This window comes from Mauremys reevesii, linkage group 2 (genome assembly GCF_016161935.1).
Source record: "Mauremys reevesii isolate NIE-2019 linkage group 2, ASM1616193v1, whole genome shotgun sequence".
In the NCBI taxonomy this organism is placed as follows: Eukaryota; Metazoa; Chordata; order Testudines; family Geoemydidae; genus Mauremys; species Mauremys reevesii.
Genome location: NC_052624.1, coordinates 207,650,036 through 207,663,001, shown reverse-complemented (window position 1 = coordinate 207,663,001; position 12,966 = coordinate 207,650,036). Strand labels below are relative to the sequence as shown.

General features: G+C 42.6%; 1 protein-coding gene across 9 annotated transcripts in view; it reads left to right on the top strand.

Annotated features, from left to right (window-relative positions):
* Positions 1-12,966, top strand: part of TMEM241 (transmembrane protein 241) — a 137,404-nt gene that overhangs the window by 72,445 nt on the left and 51,993 nt on the right. For 7 of the 9 annotated variants that reach the window (XR_005593140.1, XR_005593139.1, XR_005593136.1 and 4 more), the window contains exons 14-15: positions 2,358-2,422; positions 12,064-12,232. Coding sequence is in view for 2 of the 9 variants with exons in the window: in XM_039521288.1 (XP_039377222.1) it covers positions 2,358-2,422; positions 7,837-7,897 (126 nt within the window). In the remaining 7 variants the exon portion in view is untranslated. Of the gene's footprint in view, positions 1-2,357; positions 2,423-7,836; positions 8,580-12,063; positions 12,233-12,966 lie in introns of those variants that run through there. The other 2 variants (XM_039521288.1, XM_039521291.1) reach the window with 2 other exon arrangements.

Sequence of the window (12,966 nt, the reverse complement as noted above, 5' to 3'; positions counted from 1 at the left end):
CGATACAAACGGGAATTTCTGGAGTTTTCCCTAATTTACAGCAATTCTTAGGTGGCATAAATCCAGCATAGCTATCTCTCCTCTCTCACAGGAGGAGGGGGCATTCCTTGGTGGGCTGGGGCAGAAGAGGACCTGGCTGGGGTGCACGGTGCTCGGATAGTTCCCAACCAGCATCGCGGTTCCCATGAAACTGTTCTAGCTGACATAATTTGGATTACTTGGTTCAGCCCTCAGTTGGCCTCAGGACTGGGAGTGGAGAGATGGCCCAGAGCCACTTTTCCTTTTGGTCCTGGTCTTGTGCTGAGCACAGCTCAGACAGACTCAGGGATCTGAGCCTGTTTTTGAAAGGGCAATGATAACATAAATGTAACCGATATGGGCTAACAATGTAACTCAGAGTTACTGTGAAGCAGAGTCTGCTCTGAAATGGCTTCATGCTCCCCGTTGCACGTATGCTAGTGTTTTGTCAAGTTTTAAATGAGCCTGGGTTTCCAGCACTCCCTTGAGAGACAATTAGACAAGCTAATAAATCTTACTGTCAGGAAGTCTTTCCTGATAACCGTCTAAATATTTTGCTTCATCCTGTTACTCTTAGTTATACCCTGCTGTACTACCCTAAATAATCCCTTTCACTCGTCAGTGTTTTCATTTGTAGATTGTCACCTTGTCATCCTTTTCTATAGACATTATTTATCCTAATCTTTCACTGAAAATCAATTCCTTCTCCCTAATCACTTCTGTCACTGTTCTCAGGACTCCTTCCATTTTATGTTATTGGTCTGGCAATGAGGTGCCCAGAACTTAATGCAGCACTGCAGCTGTGGTAGCAAAGGCACTGCAGAGTCAGGGATAGATACCATCCTGCTCCATAATATGGTGGGCAAGATCTGGGGCCTGTTCTCCCTGCTTTGTTCTACCAGTGACACAAAGCAGCTTTAAAACCAGCTTAACTGGCTGTCTGAAGATTCTGCCTGTGTGTGTGGGTGTGTGTGGGGGGGATTCTTCCTCAGTAAGGGGAGTCCTCACATGGTAGAGGGCCGGCATAGCAGCTTTGACACCTGCCCCATTTGTAGGGGGAGTGTTTGGGGAAAAGAGAGCATTGCCAAGGAGCCATTCATTATATATGGATATCATTATATCCCTGGCTGCCAGAACAGCTCTTTGGGGTCATGGGGGGAAGGGACATGCCTGGAGACTGCTCACTCATGCATTGGATCTGGCCTAGTTTCCAGCTATCCCTGAGATCAGACCACTGCAAAGATGGCATTAAATCACCTTTGCCCCATCCTCCTAGACTACCCTGAGTGCAACTTGGTTACTGTGGAGGACCTAGCCTGATGCTCCTATGTTTCCAGACCAAAAGTGCACTGGCCTTTTCCCCCTCCAATAGTGCATTAGACATGAATTTACATTGCACTATCTCCTATCATCCTCAAGTCTTGTTCACCTTTACTCCATCCTGATGTAATTGTTACAGCTGGTAGTGCTGTGTCACACTAAACCTTGATGGTCCTAGTGGTGTGCTGGGTGTACCCCTGCTCAGAGGCAAGAGTTGAAGGCCTTTCAGATGCTACATTCTATAGACCCTTGGTAGGTCCCAATAATGATTCAGACGTGTGGCTAAATGAAGGGGTATTTTACTAGGGCTGGCAGGAAGGGGAAGGTTGCAATACCCTAGGTACTGTGGCTTAAACAGTGGTAGTCTGCTAGAGGGTTAGGGCTCCTCAGGCCCAGTGCCTGGCATGCCTCTCCAGTCCAGTCTCTGCTAGAGACAAATAGGAGAATACCGATTTCCTGGCCAGGATCAGTTAGTGATATATCTTGTTGCCTCAGCACTGGCTCCTTGTCCAGTCTCTGTTGCTTCTCCACAAGTTCTGCACAGTCTTGAACCCAGCTGCAGTGTCCTACAGTCACATCTGTTCCACATGTGATTCCCTGGCTGCTGCGGCAGCCTGCTCTGCACACAGTTCCCCGGCGGTTTCTGCTGTATTCAGTGTCCTTGCTGCTCCTGTCTTGCCATGTGGACCCTGCTTCCCTTAGTGCTAGGTCACTTCCAGGATAAGGTTCTTTTCATAGTTTTTGCCCCTTCCTTCTACTGGCCAGGGCAAGGAGATGTGCCTGCATGTGCCCCCTGGAGGGTCATAAGTCAGTGGGGAGGGGTTTGATGGAAGTGGTAGCAGATTCTACATCCCAATGGGTTTCTCCTTCCCACTGAACATCTGTGTTATGGCTGGATTACTGACCAGGGGGGTAAACAAATACTTAGTGTGAGTGCACCTGTACAAAGTTAATCTCAAAGATGTTGCAACTTTCAATGATGATATCAGGCAAATCCTTTCTTCTTGTTAATTTTACAGGTTACCACAGCTGGTTTATCACCACTTGTCTTTGGCATGACTGTTAATGTGCCAACAGTTTGTTGGTAAGTAATTTCCTGAAATTTGTATGGTTATTTTGAAGTTTCTATTGAATTTCTTTACAAGACTCATTATTTTACCCAGAAATGCTTTTTAAAAGGCTAGTCTGACAAGTAGCAAAAATATTTTGCACAGAGGAGAGTCAGGTGTTCAGACACCATAGTGATGAGCACGGTCTAATAATCTATCTGAAAAGAACAGAATTTCTTCGGAGGATCTCAAAACTCTTTACAGATGTTACACCTCATGACATCTCTGTGAGATATTGTTGACTATACACATTTTACAAGCTAGTTAAAGTGAGGCAAAGGGCAGTTAAATGACTCATCCAGTGTCACATAGTGAGTTAGTGACAGAGCTTGGAATAGAACAGAGAAGTCCTGATTTTCAGGAACTCCTGACATTCTGACCAATATCATATGTATTCCTGTGGGTGTCCATGGACAATGCCTAACATAGTGTGGACTGCAAATAGAAAGAATAAAATTAAATAACAATAAATAATACATACCTCCATCCAAAGCAGTACATGGGATTTAGTAATAAAGAGTCTGCTAAACAAACTTAGAATCTCCCAAATCAAAATTCTTATTGAATGGTATCAATGCTTAGTCCCTGCCTGAATCCTTACAATCTGTCTTTTGGTTCTGTGTTTGTATAGTGCCTAGCACAATGGGGTCCTGTTCCGTAACTTCAGCACTACTGCAATAGAAATATTATTATTAATAATAATAATTAATAAATAAGGGAGTCAAGGTGTATCTCAAGAAATGGAGATACTGTTGAAAGTCCAAAGCCTCTCACTTTTACAGACCTTTAGACCAGGCTCTTCTCTTTTCCTCGTAGTATGGCTGGTGTCACAGAGATTCTGCTTTGCAATGAATTAAATTACCGTATTCGGTTTTCAAGATTTCAGTGATAATGATGTTAGGCCCAAAATTGTGGGACAAGTATTTTGTGCACTTAAAATCTCAGATTTGCATTTGTTAACCATGTGAATGCAGCCAATCAAGCTACTGTGCATACAACTGATTTGAATTTTTAAGCCATGCAAAACATGGGCATGCAAATTTTGGGCTCTTGAGGTGCATGAACTTTGTGCTGACTGTCCATAAAGGGACAAATTTCACCCAATGTGAGTAACACAAACAGGACTAGTCTCTTAGACACTACTTTAGAAAATTTAATTCCAGTCTGTATTATGTAGATATTCATTCTCATCTTATCTTGAAATTTTTGAAGATCTGATCCAACTCTCACTGAAGTCAGCAGAGAAATTCTGATTGGGTTCAGTGAATGAAGGACTAAGCTCTTTGTCTGTACTATACAACTGTGATTGTGTGTCCATTGTAACTGAAAAATAATCCTCCTTCCACAAATAATCCAGTTTGCCTTGTGCTTGACTTTCCTTCATTGTTTTAAAAAATTTCCAAGTCAACGAACCACTCATTTCCTTCCTGTATTTTGTTTTTTCTTAGTTATCTTTAGATATTCATGCCTAATCACACCAAGGCAGAGAATCATTCTGAAATGTGACCTATATAATGGAAAGTCAAAGTATTAAAATACTTCCTCCACCAACATGCATCCATTGCTTCTAAAGCTTTCTGTACATGAAGCTTTTCACTAACAGACCTTGAAAAACTATAGTGAAATGTATATAAAATTCATTTATGCAAAGCTGACATTTCATATTCTACCCTTGTTCCCCAAACAATTTCTCATGTTGCTTTTTTTTCAGCTACGGCTCATAGGTTAAAACAAGTTGCAGAAAGCAGACTTTAAATTCAAACTGGGCTCTTTTTTTATAAGAAATGCCAAAATAAATCTTTTGTATTTTTCTGCAATTGCAGAAGGTCACTTCTGTGGCCATGTGTATGTAACTCAGTACATCCTGCTGACGTGTTGCCAAAGGCAGAAAACAGCAGCACACCCAGCCCAGGACATTAGCAAGCACGCATATATATGTGTGTGTATATTGCATATATATGATATATATACATGCATGCACTGACATATATAATACACATACATACAGATCAGTGTATATCTATATGTCTGTGTACATATAGATATAGTATAAACACATACATAATTGCATACACAATATGCACGATACACCCTATATACATTTATATATGTATGTAATATATGTGTAAGTTTATGTGTTTACCGTACATAAGTAACCAATTAATATTTTAAAAGAAACTTTGCTTGGGACCTTAGCCCAGAGTTATGTTCAGATTGTTGAGAACTCAAAAAGGTGATTTTTAAAAAAAATATTTTTTGTCTTCTATTACTGGTTGTGCACCAGCAGCATCAGGGATTTCAGCAGAGTTTTTGGAATAAGGTTTGTTAGATTACCGCAGCTGCAGAGCAAGCATAAGATCACAAACCACAGGGGTTTTTGGTGTAGGTCCAACATTAACAGTGGCTATCATTTTGTGTGTTAGTTTCTCAGTGACAGTGTGGTGCTTTTAACTCTCATCCCTTAATTAACAGTATCCAAAGGATTCACCATATTTTAAATGTAAGGTAAATCCAGGGTTGAGGGTACATTACTTGACAGTACTCCATTTTGAAGTTAAAATGAAGGCTTCTGTTAGCTCAGTGGTCTGGTGATTATACATTACACTGGTACACTTAAGCAAAGGAGCAGATTTCAGATCTAATCTCTTTTTACTTCTCAACTCTTGTGGATAATCCACAAAGCAGTGTGTTGGTAACAATTACAGAGAAAATTTTGTTTAGTCTCAGCCAGAGCGGATTGTGATGAAGTGGGAGACAGGAAGGGGAAATATGGATAAAATCCAGGATACTAAAGGATCTGTGGATAATGGATGTAGATACAGGATGTAGAGGCTGAAATATAATAGTTTTGAAGAAAAAGTGTTGAACTTTCCAAGAATCAGAAAAATTCAGAAGTTAAGGGTCTTGTGATAATCTAACCCTGACTCTGTCTCTCTAGTAACAGCGTTGGACTCCTCCTGCTTTAGCGGCCCTCACCCTTTTTACATGCACAAGGAAGTTAGTGCCTGGCGTGAGCAACAGGTGAATTAATGGCAGTGCTAGAAAGTGTCGTGGTGGATGTTTTGGTATCCCGTGCTATCACTGCAAAACTAGGGTATTTGGCAACCGCTGTCCAAGGTTGGAAGAGCCACATGTAGCATCCCTGAATGCAAGGACATTCATCCTCTTCTCTTGGTTGATGGCCAGATTGTAAAGGGCAGCAAACAGCGTGAGGCCCCTAAGGGGACAGTACCTATATTTTTAAAGCTTAGTGAGATGTACTTAATGAAATCATGTTATATGGCTGAGGATAAAGACTGGTAAGTGATAATACATAAATACACAAAGAGAAATCCTAATAGAAATCACACATTTATGCCTTTCATTCCAAACCACCCACAATCACTTTACTATGTATCCAGCTACTGATGCTACAGATATGGTAGTTCTCCTGGTATACCCATTTTTTTACTGATCGCTTAAGAGCAGCCACCTCTGAAATAGAACATGACAGCAGTTTACACAGTCGGCTAGCCAGGAAGTGCCCTTGTGGAAAAGTCCTAGTTAATAGAGTTTGATAGTGAATGATATTGTCTCTATCGAATTTTTAAGCCAATCTACAGAATTTTTTTGAAAAGATCTGATTCTCTATTAAACTGTCTATTAAAAACTCTATACAAAGTAGAAAGTACTCTTTCTCTTTCAGTGTAATTTCTATGGGACCTTGTTGGTTTAATCCCCATTGAACTCTATAAGACTTTCCTATAGGGATAATGAAGAAGAACATATTATCCACTTGTAATTTCAGAAGGAATTAATGCTGATAAATGTTAATAACTGGAGCTGAAATTTAGGCGGGAAACTCAGGCTAATGGTTTCCTGAGAAAAGTGCCATGAATTTGTAATGATTATAAGTGACCAGGCTCTTGGTTTTAAATCTCTTTTGATGCACCTCTAACAGTGCATTGCTTCTTAATGGTAGTTCCATAGTCAGAAGTGGACTGTCTCTGCATGTGAAAGTTGCCATCTCCATAGCAGCTACCCTTCCAGGGCTTTATACTGCACAATAGTATCACTGTATTAATAGTATACTGTACAATTGTTATATACAGTTTGCATCTTTCAGGGATTAATGGTGTTTATAAACAATTCACTGACACTAATATTTAAGTTAATATAATACTATTAATATCCGGACAACCTTGTCAGCTATACATGCTTTTTGAATAACATAAATAAATAAGTGCCCTCTTACCAGTAACCTGTACAGAAGTTTGTTTTATTTATAAAGTTTAATAAGGAGCTTTGCTGTTTCATAAGCTAACTAAGCCGTGAGGCTAAAATGCAAAGTCGTTACATTTAGCTTTTCACTGTTGCAACGGAAGTGGAGACGAGCCAGCAGTCCACCATATTCCTCTAGGATGTGATTTTAGAGGAGATTTGGGGATTAGTGGCTCTGGCACAAGATGGATGGCCTGATGACTGACATTTATATAAACAAAGACAATTCCATTGAACTCGGCTCGCTTTGGAACCCTGCTTCCAACGCTAGCTGCTCCCAAGGCCTGGGTGAGAGTGGGAACGAAAGAGCCGTCATTGTGCCAGGAGAGGCAGGAGTTAGGGATGTGCCTTGGTGCACACACTGCTCCAGTTAGAACAGTTCGGTGTGCCAGCTCTTCTGTAAGTGCCCACTAAGTGTGCAGGCATTTCTCTTGGTCAGAGGGTGACCAGCTGTCCCGCTTTTATAGGGACAGTCCCGAGTTTGGGGGGCTTTTTCTTATATAGGCTCCCGTTACCCCCATCCTCCTGTCCCGATTTTTCACACTTGCTGTCTGGTCATCCTAATTGGTCAGCTAGTCCAGCATAACCTGCCCAGAGTGGAAGTTTATTCCCAACCATGTCAGTTAGATGTTGGTTCATTTCCCAAAAGCAGAAGAGTTTATCTCCCTTCCCATTTTTGTCAAGCAGTGGGTCCATTTTCAAATGAGAATACAAGCAGAAATTGCTAAGGGGAAGTCTGTACTTATATCAATAACCAGATGAGGTTCAAAGCCTTCCTGCTCCCTCCCATGTATACATGCCTGTGTAATTATTTTAAAATCAATAAATAAAGCAGCTATTTGTGTCTATATATTTACACATATATGCACCCGTCTCTAAAATATTGGAGGGGAACTATCTCAATGAGATCTGAAGAAACAAGCCATTTCTGGTTTCAACCATTTCTTAGCACTCTGAGTGAAAAAATTTATCATCATGAAAGATGCTGGGGTTCTGTAATGTCACCCTGATGAAGGACACGCATGTAGGCAAACAAACTTCCTCCTTTCCTTTGATGCTGTGCTGTTCGCCCTTCTATCAAGTGTGCGTACTTGATCAATATTAAAGTTACACCTTGCTTTGTTTACAGTCTTCTGCTCGGTGGACTTGGAGAAGCCCTGCTTGTTTACGCAGAAAGGATGGGCACATAACTGAAAACAGTGAGGATTCCAAACCCTTACCCGCAACTGGAAAAAACCAGCTGAAGCTCAGAAAACTCAGAATGCAAAAAAATAAAGCAGCAGCAGCGAGAATGAAAAAATGTGATCAAACACCAGGTCCCTTCATTCTTCTTTTGTCTTTCTTCAGAGGGAAAAACATACTATTAATAGCACCAGTGAAGGAGAAGCATAGTTGGTCTGATGATTATGAGTGTTTGCCTCAAAGTACAGGACAAGAGCTATTTCTGATAGACGCTGTAAAGGAAAAACTGTATTGTGTCTCTAGACGGCTCAGTGTGAGAACCTTTTTCAGCAGCACCTTCTCACGCAAGGAACTGAACTCCCCGGCTACTCTGCAGAAACAGGAAAAGTCGTGTTCTCCACTGGATGCCCCAGAGCTTTTGTTAGAGACTGAGAGCAGGTTACACCGAACAATGTGAAAATCCAGGCACTGCCGTGAATCAAATAGCAGTGGGCATGGATTTTGTTTTAAGTTGTCCTGTAAAAGGCAAGTTCCCACACGCAGGTCTCCAGTCACGTTTTCTGGGTTGGCACAGTGTGTGAGAACATAGGGCCTCTGGAGATAATTCCTTTTTTGAATTGTGGCAGATTGACAGATAAAACTTTGCTGAATGGGAAATCAACAAATAAATCTTACTATCTATTGTACTGACTCAATTTGTGTGTGTGTATTATTATTTTTTTCTTCTCCTTATCCAGGGTTTCTCTTGACCATTATACATTTTTTTTTAGGGAGGACTTTGTTTTGTTTTGGTACTGTTTGCTAGCAGTGGGTTGTCTCTAAGTTATCTTAAGAGGAAGCAGAGATTATAAACCTTGAATCAATGTCATGAGAAGTTGAAAGAAATTAATTCCAAAAAGCCTTGAAATAATTCCATTCCCCAGTCACTGCTTGAAATTTTCATGTTTGCCAATGTAGGATGAGATTTTTAAGAGTCTCTAAAGACTAGATCCACAAAGGGATGTAGGCACATTAAAATGGCAGTTCTGTGCCTTAAATCCAACATTTAGGGACACCTGTGATCCTCCAAACCCTTGCTTAGTTGCCACCTAAATTCCCTAGGTGTCTAAATTTCTGCTGCCAAAGTCTCCTAGGTGCTTAAGTTTCTGCTTGAGGGCATGCACAAAACTGCCTAAGGGTACATCTATACTACCCGCCGGATCGGCGGGTAGTGTTCGATGTATTGGGGATCAATTTATCGTGTCTCGTCTGGACGCGATAAATCGATCCACTAATCGACACCCATACTCCACCTCAGCAGGAGGAGTAAGTGCAGTCGACGGGGGCACCGCAGCAGTTGACTCACTGCCGTGAGGACGGCCAGGTAAGTCGAACTAAGATACTTCAACTTCAGCTACGCAAATAGCATAGCTGAAGTTGCGTATCTTAGTTCAAAACCCCCCACTAGTGTAGCAGAGGCCTAAGTCATGACAGTGCAGAGCGCACCCTAACTCAACACCTAAGTGTCAGCAGGATTCTCAGCTATGCATTCCTCTGCCTATCTTGTCTGCAGGGCCCAATCTAGTAGGCGTGCTCAGAGCATGCCTACTGGATGGGGCCTCACACCAAAGGCAGGCAAGGGTGACCAGATTGGGAATTTTCCAGGGTGGGGATGTGCATCTCAAAATACACCCCCTAATGAGGACACTCGCTCACCTGCCTTTGAATCCTTGTTCTGCCTGATTTGGAGCAGGGACTTGAACTTGGATCTCCCATCTGAGTGCCCTAACCACCAGACTATTGGATATTCTGGGGGAGGGTGCTCGCCTGTCAAAGCTATTCCATTTTGTAATAAATAAATATTCATTGGGCCACAGGGAGAAAGAGAGAGAGAGAGATTGACTGATAGTTAGGATACTCTCCTGGGATGTGGGAGACCCAAGTTTGCTTATTTAATTATTTATACAAATTGGAACAGCTTCAACAGAAGAAACTGAGAGGGGGCCCACCCCGAGCTGACCTGGTGAATTATAGACCTCTCAGCCTGACATTGATCCCAGGCAAAATAATGGAGCGGTTGATCTGGGACTTCAATTAAAAGAGCATAATATAATGCCATGCAACAGGGGTTTACAGAAAATAAATCTTGTCAAACTAACTTGATATCTTTTTTTTTATTAAGTTTTAAGTGTGGCTGATAGAGGCAATGGTGTTGTTTTAATATACTTAGACTTCCAGAAGGCGTTTGACTTGCTACTGCATGACATTTCGATTAAGCAACTAGAACGATACAAAATCAACATGAAATGGATTACGAACTGGCCTGTGCTTTTCAGGAGGTCTGACCGGATGATCCCATTGGTCCCTTCTGGCCTTGGAATCTGTGGATCTAGAGGCAGTGCAGACTGCACAACCTCAGAAGCAGCTCCGAGAGGCAATTGTACTCCTGGAGAATGCAGATTCTGCACATTCTTTTCAGTTCTCCACTCCATGACTGGTCAGCTCTGCCCGTCAGTGTAAAGGGGACAATGGTGCTAGTGCCAAGCCTCCTCCCTGATCCTTTTGCAATGGCTAATGGCTCCAGCTGGTTTGCCGGGAGTGCTCTCTGCATAACCGGAGAGCACAGGGGCTGCAGTTGTGGCTGGACCCTGTGCTACAGGTAAAAGCGCCTTATGCACATCTCTTCTTATACAACTTTCAAGGGCCAGCCACAATCTCGACCTTATCCCTAATAACTCTGATTATTAAAGGGATGAATGTGTAGTGCCCTGTCTGAAAGGAGCCGTTCATCTCAGTCCAATTCTTAATTGACAGGGGTCCACCAAAGAACACCCAACATAACTGTACCTTTGCTGGCTGTCTCAGCAGAGAAGCCAAGCATTGCGTCAGCCTGCAGACTAATCTAGTCCTAGAGGTTGTCTGGGAGGCCCATGGGCTGGGCAGCGTAGTTGGAAGCTTGCTTTACCACTGCTTGTGCAACCTGGTCTCTGACAGACTTCGCCTTTAGGGCTGCTGAACTGGAGTCTTCATCAGTGTGAAACTCACCCATTTTTGTTCTTTATTGTGTATTTAACAAGGTAAGCTGGTTACTTTCACTTTGGTTTAATCACTTTCATTTCCATGTGCTGGCACCATGCTGTTTCCAACATCACAAGGGAACAGTAACCCAAAAATCCTCAGTTTCAGTTTTAAAAAGCCAAAACAGTACTTCATATTAACATTTGGCTCTGCTGTGTAAAGGAGCTGTAAAAAGGGCACTCAACAGATCTGTTGTCTTTGGGTGAAACTGGCCCCTGTGCAGCAGGCCAGCACGAGGCTTTATATGTCCTTAAGTCAAAATAGGCTTAAGTGGAACTCCAGAGCTGCACAGGGCTGAATGTCTTCAGAATCATATTAGCTCACTTTAGTGACTAATTAAAATTGCTCTGCAGGGTCAATAAGGAGAGCTGGGTTGAGTCTCTTTTCCTGCAGCAACAGACAGTGCTTCTATATCGTGATGCCAACTTTTCCCAGCCTAGCGCTAAAAATGTCCCAAATCTGGTGAAAAATTCCTAGAGACAGTTTTTTACAATGCTTCTATATCCTGGGAAATTTCCCAGAACTTGGGAATTTGTGAGTAAAATGTTTCAACTTGGGAAATTGGGAATTTTCATTCAAAACATTTTACTCACAAATTCCCAGAGCGTGGGAAATTTCCCAGGAGATAGAAGCACTGCAACAGAATTGTTTGCTGAGTTCCAATCACTTACACCTGTGCCAGCCGGCTGACTGAGGAGTGTGTGTGGTGGGGGGGATGTTGCACAGGTGTCACTGACTGATGAGCTGATTTGGCCTGTTCTATCCAGTCTGCTGCAGAGGAGAAACGCCAGGGTTCAATGTGCAGTAAAAACAAGTTGCTTTTTACTTCCTCAGTGTGGTAAATTTCAGTCTGGGCTCAATTAGACAATTAGTCAATAGACATGAAAGCCTAGGATGGCATTTTACAGAGAAACTTCAAAGTAGACCCACAATAGGCCTAATTGCAGCAGGACATCCCCTCTGCTGGACTTTCAGCATGGGAGGAACAACAGTGTGTTTTCCTTCCCCACTTCCAGCCAGTGAAAGAGAGAGCGAAATGGAAACTGTTCCTAGCCCCAAAAGTATGGCTGTGTATAGCTATAGTAGCACCTTCAATACTGACTGACTCCTTTTCCAGAGAACTTCTAACAGCAGATGAGGGAAAATCAGAGCTGCTGAAAAGCAGACTGCACTGGAGGGAGCAAGAGGGCAAGCTTCCTGTCTGCTGGTTGCATGTACAAGCAGAGTATCTTCCTCACCTGAGAGGAGATAGAAAGGACACCCACTGCTGCCTTCCATGGGAGTGGGTAAGTACTGCTGGGGAAGGGGAAAAGACTGGGTCTAAGTATCATATGGAACAAAGAGCCTGGGAAAGGGGCAGCACATTGGTGGGGTGGGGAGGGACATAGTGTTATACACATTCTCTGGTGCGTGCATGCACACACTTATAATGTATGTATAGGATGTGGTGTTACAGGGGGCTTTCAGGAGGAGAACTGAGCTCATCTGTGTAGCCAGCTTCTTGTTCTCTATGACCAGCTTTTGAGTAAAAATTACTCCATCCAGAGCCCTCCCCCCACATTATTTCAGGCCCAAGCCATGTGACAATGGTCCTTTCAGCTGCTAATATAAGCTCAAGCATTGATGAGTATCCCTAGAATCCACAGGGAAAGCATCAGGATCAGAGCTGGTAGAAGCTTCCCAAATGTTGGCATTTCAATGGGAGGGGGAAATGGAATGAGTTTTTTCCCTTCCCTCCCCTCCCCACCTACCCTGCTTCCCACCCCCCCCCCCCCCAGAAGAAAAAGTTCATTTTGTTTCCAGCCAGCTCTAGAACTTGTAGAAATTTCTGAATTTTGACACGCAGACTTTGATTGGGGCAGGAGAAAGGGAGTGAATTTTTCCATGAAAAAATGTCCTCATTTTTCAACAACCTCTAATCTGGGTAGAGGGGGATTGCCCCACCCAGCAGTCATAGAACTGATATTGAGTCTTTTCTTATTTCTTCCACCCCATGGATTTAATTTCATTAGTATAAACT